The following is a 19,402-nucleotide window of genomic DNA, read 5'->3' as shown; positions in this document are numbered from 1 at the left end:
TCAGACTGCGGCGCGAGGCCAACCAGGCCATTGCCATTGGTAAAACAATTCAGTACGTGCCAATGAAAAATATCATAATGGTAATCTGGCTCTGGCTCTAGCGCTTTCGTCGCCTTCCCCACCTTCAGGGCAGGAGGCGCCTTCATAAGCTGCCTCCCCGTCCGCCTCCGGCACACTCCTGCCTTTCGCTCTCCCTCTCCCTCAGTTGTCACTCTGGTAGCGTTGCGCACGCAGTGACCCAGCCGTGCTCCCAAATTCCATACCATCCAGCGCGTGAGTGCATCTCCATCCACCTGCCCTTGCCACATCCACATGCAGCAAAATTCCTGCCGAGCAGGGCTAGTAGCGTGCGCCCCACCCGTCCTGTGATTCGCCCAAGCTCTTATCGTCAGCGTCTGGGGGACGACACAAGAGGCGCAAGTGAGCTACATCATCCGCCTGGAGATCGTCGCGACGTGGTCGACCAGCTTGCGCACCAGACGACAGCTCGCCCGTCCGCAACGCCCGATCGCCACCGCCGGCCTGCTCTTTTTTCCATTCCTCTGCCCGCTTGTTTGCTGGCAACCCACAGCCAAAATTTCTCTTCCGCTACACCTCACTCCTCCACCTCTCCCCATCGACCGACGTCACTCCGCCCACGCCGCACGCCCGAAACCAAGTGCTTCCGGGCCGTTCGCTAACCATTGACCCTTCAGGCGGCAACACTACCAGACAGCACACGGCACACTACCACAGCCGCGACCAGCGCTCCTGCAGTTCACTCTCCATCGCAGAAAGATTCGGCCTGTCGCCGAAGCTATGGGTCGGGTCTCGTTCGCTGAAGATACCAAACAATGCGACAGTATTGAAGCAGAGTACACGCCCAGTGTCTACGAGTACGAAAACACTCCGGACAACAAGTCATGGGCGGGTGCGCTCCCTAAGAAGCAGGGTCTCTATGACCCGGAGTTGGAGAAGGATGCGTGTGGTGTCGGTTTCGCTGCGTAAGTTACCTCCACTCGTTCACCGCCGGGCCCGTGACTAACTGTAGCACAGCAACATCAAGGGCATTGCGAGCCACAAGATCGTCAGCGATGGTAAACTTCGTACCCCCCACACTTCAGAAGCAGACGCTGACTCGTGAACCTCTTAGCTCGAAACCTTCTGTGCAACATGACCCACCGCGGTGCGGTCGGCTCGGACGCCAGAGATGGTGACGGTGCGGGTGTCATGACCTCCATCCCTCACAAGTTCTTCATCAAGAACTTCGAGCGGGACCAGGGCATCAAGCTGCCCCCTCAGGGCCAGTATGCCGCAGGCAACTTGTTCTTCAAGCCGGACACGGAGATATTGAAGGAGACGATTGCTACATTTGAGGAGATTGCGGATTCTCTTGGGTTGCGGGTTCTTGGGTGGCGAGAGGTTCCCAAGGATTCGACGCTGCTGGGACCGGCGGCGCTCTCGAGGGAGCCCATCATCCTGCAGCCGTTCGTCGTTGCTAGGGATGCCTATGGCCCCAGCAATGCGCCGAAGGAGACGTACTCCAAGGAGTTTGACGAGCCGTGGTTTGAGAGGCAGCTGTATGTGCTGCGCAAGAGGGCGACGCACGTCATTGGTCTTCACAACTGGTTTTACCTTTGCTCTTTGAGCAACAAGAACATCGTCTACAAGGGACAACTTGCCCCCGTCCAAGTATACGAATATTACCACGATTTGGTCAATGTTGACTACGAGGGCCACTTTGCTCTCGTTCACTCCCGTTTCTCGACCAACACTTTCCCTAGCTGGGACCGTGCTCAGCCTCTGCGGTGGGCGGCCCACAATGGTGAAATCAACACCCTGCGCGGCAACAAGAACTGGATGAGGGCCCGTGAGGGTAACCTGAAGTCCGATCTCTTCGGCGATGAGCTCGAACTGCTGTTCCCCATCATCGAGGATGGCGGTTCCGACTCTGCCGCCTTCGACAACGTGCTCGAACTTCTCACGATCAACGGTGTTCTCTCTCTCCCTGAGGCTGTTATGCTCATGGTTCCTGAAGCATGGCAGGGCAACCAGGCCGTGGACCCTGCGAAGCAGGCTTTCTACGAATGGGCTGGCTGCATGATGGAGCCTTGGGATGGACCCGCTCTTTTCACTTTCGCTGACGGCAGGTACTGCGGTGCGAACCTTGACCGCAACGGTCTGCGTCCTTGCCGTTACTACGTCACGGACGACGACCGCATCATCTGCGCGTCTGAAGTCGGTACCATCGGCATTGACCCGGAGCGCGTTGTCCAGAAGGGCAGGCTGCAGCCCGGAAGGATGCTTCTCGTCGACACCGTTGCAGGACGCATCGTCGATGACGCCGAGTTGAAGGCCACTGTCGCCAACAGGCACGACTTCAGGGCATGGATTGACAAGCACCTGCTCACCATGCAAGGCATCTACGGCGCTCTCACTCAGAAGGGCGAGGATCTCTCGCACACCATCACCGAGACCAAGATTCAGGAGGACCCCCGCCTAAAGGCTTTCGGCTACTCGCTGGAGCAAGTCAGCCTGCTCCTTGGCCCCATGGCTGCCGACTCTAAGGAAGCCCTTGGATCCATGGGTAACGATGCTCCGCTTGCCTGCTTGGCTGGTCAGCCTCGCCTACTCTACGAGTACTTCCGCCAGCTCTTCGCTCAGGTTACCAACCCCCCGATCGATCCCATCCGCGAGGCCATCGTCATGTCTTTGGAGGCATATGTTGGTCCCCAGGGTAACCTGCTCGAGATGGACGAGACCCAGGCACACCGTCTCCTCCTTCCCTCTCCTATTCTCTCGGTCGAGGAGTTCAACGCACTGAACAACATGCATATCGTTCAGCCCGAGTGGACCAGCAAAGTGATTGATATTACTTTCCCCAAGAAGGCCGGCGTTCAGGGCTATCTCGATGCTCTGGACAGCATCTGCAACGCTGCGACGGCGTGCATCGAGGAAGGCCACAGCATCCTGGTCCTTTCTGACCGCGCCGTCTCTGCTGACCGCGTTCCGGTGTCTGCTCTGCTGGCTACCGGTATGGTTCACCACCACCTTGTGAGGAACAGGTGGCGGTCCCAGGTTGCGCTTGTTGTCGAGACTGCTGAAGCTCGTGAGGTTCACCACATGTGCGTTCTCGTTGGTTATGGCGCCGATGCGATCTGCCCGTACCTCGCTATCGAGTGTATTCTCAAGATGCACCGCGAGAAGCTCATCCGCAAGAAGCTTGAGCCCAAGCAGCTTATTGACAACTACAAGCACTCTTGCGACGGTGGTATCCTGAAGGTCATGTCCAAGATGGGTATCTCGACCCTGCAGAGTTACAAGGGTGCTCAGATCTTCGAGGCTCTTGGTATCGACGACGCCGTTGTCGACCGCTGCTTTACCGGCACTGCCAGCCGTATCAAGGGTATGACCTTTGAGCTTATTGCCCAGGATGCCTTCGCGCTTCACGAGAAGGGTTTCCCCAGCCGCCCGATTGTCGAGGTGCCCGGTCTTTCTGAGACCGGCGAGTACCACTGGAGAGACGGTGGTGAGCCCCACGTCAACGATCCGACTGCTATCGCCAACATCCAGGATGCCGTTCGTTCCAAGAACGACAAGTCTTACGAGGCCTACTCTAAGGTCGAGTACGAGCGCATCAAGGACTGCACTCTCCGTGGTCTTCTGGACTTCAACTTCGAGGAGTGTACTCCTGTGCCCATCGAGCAGGTTGAGCCTTGGACTGAAATCGTCAGACGCTGCGTCACTGGTGCCATGTCTTACGGCTCCATCTCCATGGAGTCTCACTCGACTATCGCTGTCGCCATGAACCGCCTCGGTGGTAAGTCCAACACTGGCGAGGGTGGTGAGGATGCCGAGCGTAGCGCGATCATGGAGAACGGAGACACCATGAGGTCCGCTATTAAGCAGATTGCCTCTGGTCGTTTCGGTGTCACTAGCCACTACCTAGCCGATGCCGACGAACTCCAGATCAAGATGGCTCAGGGCGCTAAGCCCGGTGAGGGTGGTGAGCTGCCTGGCCACAAGGTCTCTGGCCCCATTGCGAAGACCCGCCACTCCACCCCTGGTGTTGGTCTGATCTCGCCTCCTCCTCACCACGACATCTACTCCATTGAGGATCTCAAGCAGCTCATCTACGACCTGAAGTGCTCCAACCCTCGCGCTCGCGTCTCCGTCAAGCTCGTGTCTGAGACTGGTGTGGGTATCGTTGCCTCCGGTGTCGCCAAGGCCAAGGCTGACCACATTCTGATCTCCGGCCACGACGGTGGTACCGGTGCCTCCAGGTGGACTGGTATCAAGTACGCCGGTCTGCCCTGGGAGCTGGGTCTTGCCGAGACTCACCAGACTCTGGTCCTGAACGATCTCCGTGGTCGTGTCATCGTCCAGACCGATGGCCAGATCCGTACCGGTCGCGACGTCGCCATTGCTACCCTGCTTGGTGCCGAGGAGTGGGGCTTCGCTACTACCCCTCTGATCGCCATGGGCTGTATCATGATGAGGAAGTGCCATTTGAATACTTGCCCTGTCGGTATTGCCACCCAGGATCCTGAGCTCCGGAAGAAGTTCACGGGTACCCCCGAGCACGTCATCAACTTCTTCTACTACATCGCCAACGAGCTGCGTGCCATCATGGCCAAGCTTGGTTTCCGCACCATCAACGAAATGGTTGGACGTTGCGATGTCCTCAAGATCCGTGATGACCTCCGCACTGCCAAGACGGAGAACATTGACCTCTCGCTCATCCTTACTCCGGCTCACACCCTCCGTCCTGGCGTTGCTACCTACAACGTCCGCAAGCAGGATCACCGCCTCCACGTCCGCCTGGATAACAAGCTCATTGCCGAGTCTGAGCTTGCTCTCGAGAAGGGTCTGCCCACTCGCATTGAGTGCGACATTGTCAACACTGACCGTGCCATGGGTGCCTCTCTGTCCTACCAGATCAGCAAGAGGTACGGCGAGGCCGGTCTCCCGCAGGATACCATCCACGTCAACATCAAGGGTTCTGCTGGTCAGTCGTTCGGTGCCTACCTGGCTCCTGGTGTTACTCTCGAGCTTGAGGGTGATGCCAACGACTACGTCGGCAAGGGTCTTTCTGGTGGCCGTCTCATCGTCTACCCTCCCAGGTCGGCTGTCTTCAAGGCTGAGGAGAACGTTCTCATCGGTAACGTCTGCTTGTACGGTGGTACTCGCGGCACTTGCTTCTTCCGCGGTGTCGCCGCTGAGCGTTTCGCCGTCCGTAACTCTGGTGTCACTGCCGTTGTTGAGGGTGTCGGTGACCACGGTTGCGAGTACATGACCGGTGGTCGCATTCTCATTCTCGGCTCCACTGGCCGTAACTTCGCTGCCGGTATGTCTGGTGGTATTGCCTACGTCCTCGACAAGCACAACGACTTCGAGAGCAAGGTCAACCAGGAGATGGTTGAGCTCTCCGGTCTGGAGGATCCGACCGAGATTGCCTTCGTCCGCGGTCTCATCGAGGACCACCACCACTACACTGGTTCCGAGCTGGCTGCCCGCATCCTGCTTGACTTCAACCGCGCTCTGCCCCGTTTCGTCAAGGTTCTCCCCACCGACTACAAGCGCGTCCTTCAGGAGGAGGCTGCCAAGGCCGCCGAGGCCAAGAAGCAGCAGTACCCTCTGCCCATCCTCCCTGGCAACCCCATGCGCACTGCTCACGAGGAGTCCAAGAAGAAGGAAGCTGAGAAGGAGAAGAAGAAGAGCGACCTTCTTGACATCGAGGAGAGTATCAGCGATGCCAAGGCCGAGAAGAAGCGTTCTGCTCTTGTCCTGGACAAGACCAAGGGCTTCATGAAGTACCAGCGCCGTTCTGAGAAGTACCGTAACCCCAAGACTCGCACCCGTGATTGGCAGGAGCTGTCTTCGCGTCTCACCGAGGACGAGCTCAAGTACCAGACTGCTCGCTGCATGGACTGCGGTGTCCCCTTCTGCCAGTCTGACAGCGGTTGCCCGATCTCCAACATCATTCCCAAGTGGAACGAGTTGGTCTTCCAGAACCAGTGGCAGGATGCGCTTAGGCGTCTGCTGATGACCAACAACTTCCCCGAGTTCACCGGTCGTGTCTGCCCCGCTCCTTGCGAGGGTGCTTGCGTTCTGGGCATCAACGAAGACCCTGTTGGCATCAAGTCTATTGAGTGCGCCATCATTGACCGTGGTTTCGAGATGGGCTGGATGGTCCCTTCGCCGCCCAAGAACCGTACCGGCAAGAACGTCGCCATCATCGGCTCCGGTCCTGCCGGTCTTGCCGCCGCCGACCAGCTGAACAAGGCTGGCCACACCGTCACCGTCTACGAGCGTGCTGACCGTATTGGTGGTCTTCTCATGTACGGTATCCCCAACATGAAGCTCGACAAGAAGGTTGTTCAGCGCCGTGTCGACTTCATGGCGGCTGAGGGCATCATCTTCAAGCCTGGTGTTGCTGTTGGCGAGGGTGACGTCACCCTTGACTCTTTGAGGGCTAAGAACGATGCGGTCATTCTGGCCACTGGTGCCACCGTCGCCCGTGACCTGCCCATTACCAACCGCAAGCTCGAGGGCATCCACTTCGCCATGGAGTTCCTCCACAAGAACACGAAGTCCCTCCTCGACTCCAACCTGGCTGATAACGCTTACATCTCGGCCAAGGACAAGCACGTTGTTGTCATTGGTGGTGGCGATACTGGTAACGATTGTATCGGTACTTCTCTCCGTCACGGCGCCAAGTCGGTCACCAACTTTGAGCTGCTGCCTCAGCCCCCGCCGGAGCGTGCCCGTGACAACCCATGGCCTCAGTGGCCCCGTATCTACCGTGTGGACTACGGTCACTCTGAGGTCAAGACCCACCACGGTAAGGACCCGCGTGAGTACTGCGTCATGTCTAAGGAGTTCGTCGACGACGGCAGTGGACGCGTCAAGGGTATCAACACCATCCGTGTCGAGTGGACCAAGAACGCCACTGGCGGCTGGGACATGAAGCAGGTCGAGGGCAGCGAGCAGTACTTCCCTGCTGACCTTGTCCTTCTCTCTATGGGTTTCTTGGGTCCTGAGGACCGTGTTCTTGGCAGCGGCATCGAGAAGGATGCGCGCAAGAACGTCAAGACTCCTCCCGGCAAGTACAACACCAACATCCCCGGCGTCTACGCCGCTGGTGATTGCCGTCGTGGCCAGTCCCTCATCGTCTGGGGCATCAACGAGGGCCGCATGTGCGCTCGCGACGTCGACACCTTCCTGACGGGCGTTGGCACTCAGCTACCCGTCACTGGCGGTATTGTCAAGCGTCCTCCGTATGAGCTCATGACCCAGAAGACTGCTCCCAAGGAGCTCATCACCGCCTCCGCTTAAATGCCGATCAAACACGGATAGTCTTCCCCCCGCTACTGAACGGCATTCGACCACGTTCTTTCCTTGCGATACCCAAATCAATTTCCACGAAAAGGATGACTGTACAGCGAGTAGCGGTAGAGGGTTGGCGAGGCTATTTTCCTTCTTTCGACGAAACGAACCCCCAAGGAGTTCGAAAAAAATCTTTTCATGGTATGAACGATAACGCTTTGTACGATGACGGACGGGAGATACGGGATAAGGAACAAAGAAAGGAGCAAATGGAGAACAGGGTATAAAGGGAACGATTCATTCCAGCTAAACAAAAAAACTTTGGGCGGCATGGATTTGGGCTTCTTAGGGGTTTTTTCTCTCTCCTTCCCGTTCACTCTTGTACAATTTTCTGCTTTTTCTCCTTTCCGATCTCTCTTTTCGCTTTGAGTTATGCCTTTTTGACATGTTTTTATTGCGACGGATAGGAAAGGCGTTTCTGCTTATAAATACTTGCGCTTCTCCTGATATTTGTGTTCTGCTTTTCTCGAAATTGACACTCAATCGCGATCCATGAGCTGGCTACAATCACTTCAGAGTTAGCGTTAGAGGCAATGGATTCGTATCTCTAAAACTATGATTTGCTTGTGACGATAATGTGGTAGAGCAGTGAAGCTACATCGAGACGAACAGATGGCTTAAGTAAGCTACTATTCTATGATGTATGAAGAATTAAGACTTGAGAGTCGGTCCTGAATTCCAAGACTCCTTCTTTTGATGCTCAACATGGAGACAAGACTAAAGCTTTTTAGTGAACCCAAACGTACTGGCTTGGTTGCTCAATCTTAGGAGGTGTTTGATTTAGAGAGGCGAGGTGCATCTATATTCAAATGAATCGAGTGAAATTTGCCTAAAAAATGAAGCAGATAATCAGAAGAACATAGAAACACGTTATATGGCTAGCCCCCGGTAAAATTACAGTCCCCTCTCGCAGCCAATGGCTAGCATGGATTTGTTTTTTACTCATGTCATGGGTAGTTGAAGCTATGGTCCGGACGAGAATGTAGAATTAAAAGTTCTACATACACGTCCGGACGATAGTTTCAACTACCCACATATGTCAATTTTTCTAAGGCAGCTCTGAGTCAAGTCCGGACCTCGGACAGTCAAGGCCTCGGTCGGGGTCTCATTCTTCCATGAGCTCAGAGGGAGAGAGGGGAGCACAACCAGTGTCAACAATCAAGGTTTATCACAAAGGCAACTTCTACGAAGACTGGTGGGTTTTGGAAGTCTCAGGTGTCGCTCTGAGTCTCCTCTTTATGGGCGGCATAGTGATTATGCTGTCTCAAATCGACGGCAAGCGGCTCGACAAGTGGAACTTCTTTTTCCAGCCTAACGCCATCGTTTCAACATTCGTCGTTGTTGCCAAGACTACCATGCTGGTGGCCGTCAGTGAGAGCCTCAATCAGCTGAAATGGCTGTACTTTTCTGGAGGAAGACGCTCACTTGGGGATTTCGAGGCCTTCGATGGAGCAAGCCGTGGTCCGTGGGGTGCTCTCAGCTTCTTCTGGCGCATGAGGTTGAAGGTTCCGTTTGCGCTTGTTGGATCAGTGGTCATGATTTTATCCCTCGCCATGGGCCCTTTCGCTCAACAGATCATCTCGTTTCCAGTCCGTTACGTTCAAAGTGTACATGAAGTTGCCGCGATCAATGTTACCAGCCACTTCACGAGAGGTAATCCATTTTTATTGTGGAAATGCAGCATTACTCCAAGCTAACGTGATCATGAAGCGGCGTATAAGCAAGAGAAAATCGGCCTGGCCGCAGCACTTTACGATGGTCTTTTCAACAAAAGCACACCCCTCGACTTTGTGTGTCCATCGGCAAATTGTACATGGGACCTGTTCTACACCCTCGGATTATGCAACGAGTGCAACGCCATTACTGTTAGTCCTGAGTGGCGCAAAGTCAATTGTTCGGACTCTGACGCAGCCCCTCTCTTGGATGGTCAAAACTGTACCAAGTACATGATAATCACTCCGAGTAACATGTCACTTCCGGTCATATTTGGCCGTTCGAATACTGGGGCCGCTGATGTCAGCACATACCTGACTGCGAACACAACTACCAGGAGCCTTAATCGTTGGTTTGACAATAGCTTTCCCAGTCAATCGATGGATACTCTTGCACTGTTAGCATTTGCACGCCTACCTCTAGAGCTTATCAAGAACTACGCGCCACATCTCACAGATATCAGCCAATCCACAGAAATTTTGGAATGTCGCATCACATGGTGCGCAAAACGCTACAAAGACGTCAAAGTTGTGCGTATCTCCACTTACACTCATTTCCTCTACTTATGCTCACAATATTCGCTTAGCTTAACGGAGAGATTCAACCGGGGTTTGTGGTTGAAGACGTTCCTCTAATCCCAGAACGTGACAATTTCGAATATACCGAGGAAATGTATCCACTGGCCATGACAACACCTTTCGACACACAATCTTTCTCTATAGGATGTGACGACGAACAAAATGCTGCCGATATTCTTAGCGATGGGCTTACCTTCAACTGGACATCTGCTGTCGCCGCAATCTTGTCAAACTTGAGTGCCATGATTTTTTCCAACAACACCAACGCAAGCGGAGTCTTCGACGACATTGTGGCATGCATGACCGACAGCCTTTGGCACAGCACGAACAGCACGATAGCAAAAGGGCACACTCTACGCCCTGTGGCTTTGATCCAGGTCAGCTGGATCTGGATCATCCTTCCAATCTCGCTCGTCCTCCTCAGCGCCATTTTCTTCGGTTGGACGCTCTGGTATAACTCGCACTACCGCGCTCCGCTTTGAAAATCCGGCCTCCTTCCGTTGCTTTTCCACGGCCTGGAGGGTTTCGATGATGCTGATCTCAGTGCTGAGAGAAGGCGTCTAATCAATGAGGTTGCGAGAGATATGCGCGTAAGGTTGACGGCGAATGAGGATGGCGTTACCAAGTTTTTGAAGAGCGACTTTGAAGGAGATATTGGATGATTGCACCTTCGTCTGGTATATGACGAGAACAGAGTATGGCACCGCGGTACAGTTCGTACAGCTCTACACAAATAAGGTCTCCGTATCTAGTCTGTTCACAAAATCCGGCTCAAGCACACTTTGATATTGCGGCCTACTACTGTGCACGATGAGCATTTATGGGCCAAGTCTTTCATGGTTCATTCAAGAAAATAGTTCCAGCATGCACATGTTTCATGGTATCTCGGGCGAACACTACGTAAAACCTTGCAACTGCAACCCTTTCTATACTCTTTTTAAAGTTCAATATTCCAAAAAACAAAGCTCCGTCTTTCACTTGAGCTACGCATACTGCTGCTTCGTTTGTCTAGACCGAAGTATCCGAAGATTAAGAATTGTTCAGATCATCGCAATTCAGTTTTATTCTGTGTGCTTCACCCTCCAAGGGTTCCTTGCATTGACCCGAATTCAGCCTTGGAGGGATTCGGTTACACAACCAATAGCCTTTGTCCGCAATGGCCAGGCAAACAGCCATGAGCAGGCTACACTTTGGTATCAGCCTTGCAGCTGCAATTGAGCTTGGCGCATCTGCATGCGTTACATAGCTCCGGTGTGGCGATACTCCATGTACTTTTAGTGGCGCTTCAGAATCTCAATGCAGCTGCAAACGAACAAGGCTGTATGTATGCATATCTTATCCAATCGGCCAATCGTGAAACATTGTTGTGCAAGGCTGCTGGCAGCACTGCTTTCGTATATGCAGTAAGTGTGACCCACACGCTCGCCACTAAGTTTATGGTCGTTGCCTAAATAGTCATGTGAATCGAGCCACTTATTACATAACATAGCCATATATCTAAGCGCTTAGGTCACTACTTCTGTCATCTAATACTTCATCTCTAATCATTTACTGCTACCCCTCCCCAGCGAAGGTAAATCGTCGTCAACAGTAAATTTATCATAAAACGCAATATACCCAGCGCCAAGATCAATCCAACGGTACTCACTCATACCTTTGCTCATAATGCCGATTCAACAAAGTAGGTTGTCTCTTATCTCACTCTCTGTGGCCTTTCTCCACCGACCGCCGCTGTCTATCAATACTGGAAAGGCTTTTGCTTTTCTCCCTCTTCGCTTTTCTTGATCGTCGACTGACATGATTAAGCTCCATCTCCATCAAACGACTCTTCAGATGTCAAATATGAGGAACATAGTCGGGAAAGGGAAAGAAGACGCGCCGTTTGTAAAACGATAAAGGCCCAGAAAAAAAAGGAAGACATTAGCGAAGTTGACACCAGCGAAGGCGATGGAGAGTTGAAGATCGGGGAGAGCTGTACTGTACAGATTGATGACAAGAATCAAGACGAGGACGGGCAGATGGGAGTGAAAGAGGAGGGAATAGTGGAGAAGATCAATGAAGAGCTGCAGGAAGAAGTAGACTGGTCACCAGTGCTAACCCGCTGGATGGGGAAAGCTCAGAAGGAACAACATCATTCCGCCGAAGACGATGCCCAGAGCGAGGCTTTCTCAGGATCCACTTTAGTAGACGAGTGGCAAAGTGAAGTCGCGGGCATGGCAGATTTCAATGAAGAACAGCAGGAAGAGGTAGACTGGTCACAAGTGCTAACCTCGATGGGGGAAGCTGAGAAGGAACAAAATCATTCCACCGAAGATGATACTCAGAGCCAGTGGCCATCAGAGAGCATTTTGATAGATTCATTGGAAAACGAAACTGAACCATACGAAGCTGCCTCAGTTGCAGAACTATACGAAGCTGCCTCAGTTGCAGCACCAGGGCCATACCAAGCAGCGCGGGAGGAATATGTGTTCTTGATCAAGGATGAGAAAAGGTTAAAAATTTTGCGCGATGACATCGAGAAGCTGTTGCGACCGGAAATTTTTGAAGAGAGCTTCAGAAACATGCTGGTGGTGTTTGCAACCCAGCTTCGCGCAGAAGCACGCCACTCAGAAGAGAAAGATGCAGCGAGAACTGTTCGCATCAACAGTATCTACATCGCAAACTGCATTACCGAAGGAATCTTCAAGATGGTCGAATTCCAGCGTCTCCCGGGAAGGAGAAATGTCCTGGAATCTTACTTGCTCAAGTATGGCCAAAAGGCCGGTGTTGGCAACGGTGTTCAGATTTTCGAGAGAGGAGAAGATGACGAATTAGATCAATTTGAAGAGAATGAACCCGAGGGCCCAATCAACTTGCTCAAGATGGAGGCGTTCATCAAGTCCAGCAGAGCTTGGTCCAAGCTTTTCGACAACCTTGAAAGCTGGATAAGAGACACGGAGAAAGCCAAGGGACTGTGGAGAAAGAAGCAGAAAATCGACAGCAATAACCAGAACCCGCCAGAACAAGATGCACAGAGCCAACAAACCAGCTCTGATGATACCTCATCATTGACTTCTTCGTTTAAACGAACGAGCTTTATGCATTGGAGCTCGTATTCCATTGGCAGTTCAACAACCAGGATTGAAAACTCCCCAGAAGTTTGCAGTACAGTGGCTACACTCCAAGTGGCTTTGCTCTGGGCATGGGCTATCGTAAGCTAGACATTCTTAGTAAATATCAAAACTATACTAATAAACCTGAAGAAAACATCAACCCAGCTCTACGGAAAATCGAATGTCGTCATGCAGGTTGTTCTCGAAGGTTTCGCGATCTTCCTTCCCATGTATGCCACGATTCTGCTACCACGGGAGCCGATATTCAAGTGCTACATACTCTGTTTGCTCATCCCGAAAGCCTACATGGTTTATGTAAATGCTTTAGGGTTTGGAATACTTGCCAGCCGCACTTACATTGCTATCCAACTGATGAGAACTGAGCAATTCTTCGTATGGCTGTGGGGGAGCTTGATCAGTGAAGAAGAAACGCCGCATGCTCGGGTAAAATTGCAATGCGTAAGTTTCTAAGAATCACGGTCCAAAGGAGAGCCACTAATAAAATGTATTCTCAGACCTGTGGTGACGAGTTCTTTGAGGATTTTGCAGAGTCACGAGAGAGAGATGCTATCTCTCTGTTCGAATACCTTTGCTATACTGGAAATCGCTCGCAACTTCAGATCTCCCCGAGAGATGGTATCAGTGCTACTAGAGTCTTCAACGATGGCTTACCTGGAATTGCTGTTGAACTAACTTCGCATGATAACTCGTGCGAGGACAACAATAAACAACGTCCATCTACAACAGATGCCTCAGACTTGGCCAATAGGACCGATAATGAGTCTCCAGTGAGTTCATCGGCCGATAATGGTACAGCGCAGAATGTCACTTCAGGACAGCCAGAAAGTGCCACTGAGGTAACTCAATCTTTGTTTACGGCTAATAGTAGAGATCAACGCGACGAATGGTTTCTTCTTTGTCACGATCATTACAAGGACGCTGGAAAAGCGTTGAATATCAGAGTCCCTGATTTTCTCGATGACTTATCCTTAATGCGTCACCTGCGACGTCAATATGTTGCGTCAAGAGGAGGTTTCGGGAGACATTTCAAGTGGAGTAAGATCAGAAATTTCAACTTCGTGCGAGTAAGTTATTGGAATGCACTCTCCAGTCTGAGCGTATGAAGCTCATTGAGCCACAGTTCCAAGCCCATCTTGATCCCCTGGCTGCTGAAGAGTTGGTATTCAAAGACAAGGAGTGGAGCGTGCCTCTTAATTGCTGTGACTCTAACTGGTCCCCCTGGCCCCTTAAGGAACGACCGCCTGTACTCGTGGAAAAGATGCTACGTCATTACTGGCATTATCCCCACGATAGCATATCCTTCCGTTTCTCAAACGCCTGCAAACATCTTACTCGGAACATCTGGTATAATTGTCAATCAGGATACGCCAGTGTGCTCAATTTTCTGTCTCACCAGCCCGCTCCATCATCGCTATGGACGGCCATGCGTGATGCTTCGAAACGATTTTATAGGAGTGCAAGGAACTGGATACAGAAGATCTGGAGCAACCACAAGCCAAACAAGGAAACCACTCTGCCACAATCGAACCGCGATGTAAACCTTACGTCTCAAGCTCCTCAAGGAAACAGTCAGCAGCAGCAACACTCAAGAACACCACCGGCCACCCCTTACACTCACTTTCATCAAGGAACCAATCCCAGCGCAGTTACACAACCAATACCTCAGCAGCGCCTTCCCTACACAATCTCAAGCGTCTACCCCCGCCGCCTCCACACAGAGCTGCACCCCAACCCGACCTGCTACGGCTGGGGTCTTTACCTCGACGAAGGCTTCGCAGTCCCCACCCAACTGATCGCCTTACTGCTGATCCTCCTGTTTGCAGTGCTCATTAGCACACTGACGGTCGCGCTTGTCGACTTCCACCGCGGCGATCGGTACGACGCGTTCAGCCTGCCGAGCTGGGCGGTCAGTGTGGCGAGCCTGGTGGGGTTCATTTTATTCTGGTGCTGTGACAGGTGGAGATGAGAACATATGGCTCCTGGAGGAAAGAATGTTTTCAATTTCATTTCACTCGATTTGTTTGGACGGGAGGAAAAACGATCAAGGAAAGAAATGAGGGCAGGATTAGTGACATCTTTCATCATGCATTTCATGTCAAGTATATGCTTCAATCAAACTTCCATTCGTTCCATCTCGGTCACCATCCTACAAAGCAAAAAAGAGCGCAAGAGAGACATGGGAAAAGAACGCCGCTCGTCTTTACCAACGCAGTCATTACGCCATTACCCCAACCGAAAAAAAAAAGAAAAGAAAACACCTTCGCCCCTTATCCACCAATCCGATCTCCGCAGGTAAAACGACTCCGCCTCAACACTCAAAAGGCTGGGAAAGAAGAAGGAAAAAAAAAAAAGAAGAAAAGGAAAGGAACTGCTTTCCCCTTATATCCAGCCTTTAACCCCACCTCCATCGTTAGACTATGCGGATAGTACAATAAAAGTCAAACTTTCGTCACCGTGTCCCCTCCCCTTCCTTTTCACCACCACCACCAGCATCATCATCATCATGATCTCCCCTCACCAATTTTCCAAAAAAGAGAAAGTGGGAAAGTGTGAAAATAAAGCAACACAGTGACTCGCTTTTTTTTTTGTCTCCCTTCCTTACCTCTCCTGATTCCACGGCCTATGCGACCCCGACGACGCGCCCAGCCCCGCCATGAACCCCGCAGCCATGGCGCTACCGATGCCGCCGCCGCCGCCACTCCCACCGGCACCACCCCCAGGCGTCCCGCTACCACTTCCGCTGCCACTCCCACTCCCGCCGCTCCCAGCACCACCACTGCCCGAACCACCACCACCAGCACCGCCACCGCCACCGCTGCCGGCACCACCGCCTCCACCACCAACCCCGCTCTGCCCACCCCCGTGCCCCAAACCGTGGCCATGGCTATGATTGTCAATCAGCTTGCCGACCTGCTCCATGGCCGTCTTGGCGCGCTCGCGGACGTCGAGCTCGGCGTCGCTCAGGCACAGGCGGACGCGCGCCTCGACGCCGAGGCCGCGCAGCTCGAGTGCGCGCTGGCGCGCCGCCGCGTGGTCCGACGCGTCCTCGATCCACGTCAGGTTGTTGACCAGCCACACGCACGCCACGCGGATGCGCCGGTCCGGGTGCGAGAAGAGGGGCAGCAGCTCGCGCATCAGGCCCGTTTGGGCGATGACCAGCTGCCGGTGCGCCGGCTTGCCGTTCGCCACGTGTACCACGATGAACGTCGTCGCTAGTAAGATCTCGGGCGGCGCCAGGTGCGCCAGGTCCGACGGCGCTGACGTGCTGCCGCCCGAATTGTTTCGGGTCGTAGCCGCGGCGCCTTCTGGGTTGGGGGATGATGTGGACGAGTGTTGTTGGTAGGGACTTGGGTGTTGGCTCGAAGAAGAGGGAGCTGCACCTGTAGAGCGAGGCCGCAATTTGGCGGTTAGGATTTCGAAGAAGCGGTCCCGGCCAAACGTCTGCAGGACGTGGTCAATCATATCGCCAGGGCTGGAGCCGGCGTCTGTCATGATCAGGTTGCGGATGAAATCAAGCGCCTGCTCCTGAATCCGTAGGTCTTCCTTCTGGGCACGGATTATAGGGTTGGTCTCTGCATCTTTTATTGCCCGCAGCTTCGCCTTGTTCTTGGCGACTGTGCTGTTTGCGTTGGCGCTGCGGTTCCGCAGAAGCCCGATGCTGTCTGCCATGACATCGTCCTCATCTCCTGAGGCTCCCGTGTCATTGTCGATATCCATACTTGGCTCCTCAACAGCATTGAGCAGATCAACTTGCTCGCCAGCGGCATTGGGGGTTCCCATGCCCAGTGATGGGGTGGCTGGTCTTGAGTGCTGGAAATGTCCCTTAGGCATCTGCACCTGTCGAGCCTCTCCACTGACAGTGTTGATCAGCCAGCCAGTACCAAGCTCTTCCAGACACTGTATCTTGATCTCGTTGTCTGCCTGCAAGACGAGATGCTTCAGAGCCCAGAGCGAGATCAGACGTATCCTTGAATCAGCCGAATGTGCGTGTTCGCATAAGGTCTTGACAACACCTGCCTCAATCAAGTCCTGAACGGTATTAGCAACCAAATCTCTCAATCAGAAAACCAAGCACTAACCTCTCTCATCGGCGAGAACTGCAAGAGCAGGTTGCATAGAACGTCCGTCGTCGCAATCTGCACGTCGATGACGGAATGCTTGAGAAGACCATAGATCGGCTTGGCGATGCCATAGTCCATCATACTTGTTCTCAGCACGCTGACCGATCTCGACATTGCCCTGGCCGCATTGCAGGCAGCAATCAGCACAGGTATAGGATTGCCATCCTTCGCGCCAGTCGAGATGGTGCCGCGTGACATTTCCTCATCCTCTCGCTCGTACGGAATAAGGGAATCGGCAATGCAAGCCACAGCACCGCTCTCGATGATCGTCTTTCGGTGAGGATCTTCCTTGTGTGCAATAGCCGCAAGCGCAAGCAACGAACACTCCCGACTCTTCAGGAGAATGTGTACCTCAGGTGATACTCCAGGGCTACCGAGCACGTCCGCTCTTTCCACGCCCTCCAGGCTGTCCATTTCATCCGGCGATGACGGAATAGGTGACCAGCGCTTCGGTTGATCGCCAACCACGGCGTCAAACGACTTCTTGAGAACATAACAGACCTTCCTGATGATGCCCGAGTCTGCAGCAGCGTTTTGCAGAATCGGATCGTACTCTAGCAACGCTGCCATTAATCTCATCGCCTTCGTGGAGCGCTCGGAGCGGCCACCTGCCTCGCCTTCGTCGGCCATCTTCGCGAGCAGCGGGACAATGAGAACAGCCAACAAGCGACGCTGACCCTCCTTTGCGTACTCAGATCGGTTATCAATAGGGTTGGTTTCCGCAAACTTGACCAGCTCCGCAAGTAGCTCGACAAAGATAAGCCTCTCGTCGTCGAGATGTTCCCTGGACATGCGAATGCACCACGCGTATATCGCAGTCTCGTATTCCTGTCCTGTCACGTGCTTCCCGGATTGCGAGTTCGGATCAGCGAAGCTCGATATCCTGGTTCCATCTCCTGGTGCGCTGAGGGACCCCAGAGCCGGGAATGCTTTCGAGAAGTTGCTCTCCTTGGTCTGCGTTACCTGCAGTTGAGGCAGAATGTATTCGTAAGGAGAGACGTTCTGCGTATTGTACGAATCGTTTGGCCGCGGCTGGACCATGAATCCGTACTTCTCAAAAGCGGAAATCTGCTTGGCTGCGGGGAAAATGGCCACCACAGGCTGGGAGTACAGGAACCGCGCCGTCCTGTAGCTCGACTCCGTAATGATACTCGAAATTGCCGAGACGATGTGGAGGAAGTGCGATTTCGACGGCGCGGGCGGGAACGAAGCTATGGCGGAGACCTCCACGACCGGTGACACCAACGAGGATGCCGACACGTGCGCTGCAAAGTGCGACGCGAGCAGGTCCAATGCCCCAGACTTGACCAAGAAATTGCGGTGATCGTCTTTCCGGCAAGTCTTCGAGATCAATTCGGCAGCCAGACCGATCTGCTCCTGTATCGTACGCATGGCCGACCGCTGAGCCAAAATCTCGGTCAAAGCGTCTCCATCGGGCTTCTGGTATATTTCGTTTGCTATCCGTTCCCGGTAGGCGCTGGGAAAGAGGTCAGACCCGGTGGCCGAGGCTAGAGAAATGAGCGTGCGCAAGGTAGCTATGACGAGCTTCGGCGGAGCGTCGCTCGGAGACAGTGCGGCGAGAAGCGGTTGAAGGAGGCCTCCGGCGAGGATTGGTGCAACGAAAGGTGGTCCACCTAAATTTCAACGTAACAGCCGTGTGAGCGTGGCTCTCCAAAATGCAACAAGAAAGGCCTCGTCTTCCCAGCGACGAGCAATTGACGTACCAACAGCCAAACTGCCCACGATCAACGTGGCCTGCAAGCGCTCCTCATCTTCCTGCGTCCAGCTCTCAACGTCTTCGGCAGCAGGCGCTGAGGTGGAAGCTCCTCCCGCCCCGCCATTGAGGTGGCGCTGCCGTCGCTTGCCCGCTGTCTTGACGTTCGCCTGCAGCACGCGCGCCAGCTCTGGTATTATGCCTCTGCGGACCACAAGCTCCTTTCTCTGGTCGTGCCCCACGATAAAGTTCTTGAGCTGCTTGAGAGCGTTGACCTGGACGGCGGGCGAGCTGGGATTGCGCAGCTCCCCCAAAGCCGGGGGCGAGGGTGCGCGCGTCATTCTCGCGGAGTGGTGTTCGTCGACGAAGTTCGGTAACGTGGCTGCGCTGGGCGGAGGATGCCGGAGGCTGCTCGGATGCGAGGGCGATGGCGGGGAACAAGCTCGAGGCTGAGGTATGCGGACAGCGGAGGTCGGAGGGCGGAGAGCGGAGGAGTGATGGTGCAGCCTCAGTGGAGATGTGGACGGAAAGAATATTTTGCCATCGAACGATCGAGGAATACACGAGTGCAAGCGGGCGGCCCTGTGGTCGTTTCGTGTCAAGAGCGGTGCGATGTGCGGCGGCGCGCGAGTTGTCAGAGGTGCTCAAGTCGAAGGCTCTTGCTTCGGACGGACGTGACGTTGATGCTCGGGGTGCCGAGCGCGTCAAGCTCCCGTCCCCGCCGCCGTTCGTCGCCGCTCCAGCCCGGTTCACATCTCACTATGCATGAATAATGTCACCACTATAACAAAGTCA

The 19,402-nt window shown here is 53.7% G+C and overlaps 4 protein-coding genes across 4 annotated transcripts; 3 read left to right on the top strand and 1 right to left on the bottom strand.

Moving 5' to 3' along the window:
- Nucleotides 1-798: 798 nt before the first annotated feature.
- On the top strand, nt 799-7,317 carry LTHEOB_7074 (Glutamate synthase; the record flags this gene model as incomplete). The annotated part of the gene is made up of 3 exons (XM_035516400.1): nt 799-983; nt 1,036-1,076; nt 1,133-7,317. The coding sequence occupies 3 exons, from the start codon at nt 799-801 to the stop codon at nt 7,315-7,317; spliced, it is 6,411 nt and encodes a 2,136-aa protein (XP_035371521.1).
- Nucleotides 7,318-8,606: 1,289 nt separating this feature from the next.
- Nucleotides 8,607-10,141, top strand: LTHEOB_7073 (C6 and c2h2 transcription factor; the record flags this gene model as incomplete). Its single annotated transcript, XM_035516399.1, has 3 exons — nt 8,607-9,021; nt 9,079-9,233; nt 9,668-10,141. The coding sequence occupies 3 exons, from the start codon at nt 8,607-8,609 to the stop codon at nt 10,139-10,141; spliced, it is 1,044 nt and encodes a 347-aa protein (XP_035371520.1).
- Nucleotides 10,142-11,677: 1,536 nt separating this feature from the next.
- Nucleotides 11,678-12,859, top strand: LTHEOB_7072 (uncharacterized protein; the record flags this gene model as incomplete). The annotated part of the gene is made up of 1 exon (XM_035516398.1): nt 11,678-12,859. One exon carries the CDS (start codon nt 11,678-11,680, stop codon nt 12,857-12,859), a length of 1,182 nt encoding a protein of 393 aa, XP_035371519.1.
- A 2,511-nt stretch (nt 12,860-15,370) lies between these two features.
- LTHEOB_7071 (Armadillo repeat protein) lies at nt 15,371-18,948 on the bottom strand (the record flags this gene model as incomplete). Its single annotated transcript, XM_035516397.1, has 3 exons — nt 15,371-16,801; nt 16,852-18,527; nt 18,618-18,948. The coding sequence occupies 3 exons, from the start codon at nt 18,946-18,948 to the stop codon at nt 15,371-15,373; spliced, it is 3,438 nt and encodes a 1,145-aa protein (XP_035371518.1).
- Between the last annotated feature and the right edge of the window lie 454 nt (nt 18,949-19,402).

The sequence above is a fragment of the Lasiodiplodia theobromae genome, assembly GCF_012971845.1.
Source record: "Lasiodiplodia theobromae strain AM2As chromosome Unknown scaffold_21, whole genome shotgun sequence".
Taxonomy (NCBI): domain Eukaryota; kingdom Fungi; phylum Ascomycota; class Dothideomycetes; order Botryosphaeriales; family Botryosphaeriaceae; genus Lasiodiplodia; species Lasiodiplodia theobromae.
The sequence above is the reverse complement of the archived record's forward strand: the minus strand, read 5'-3'. Positions and strand labels throughout refer to the sequence as shown.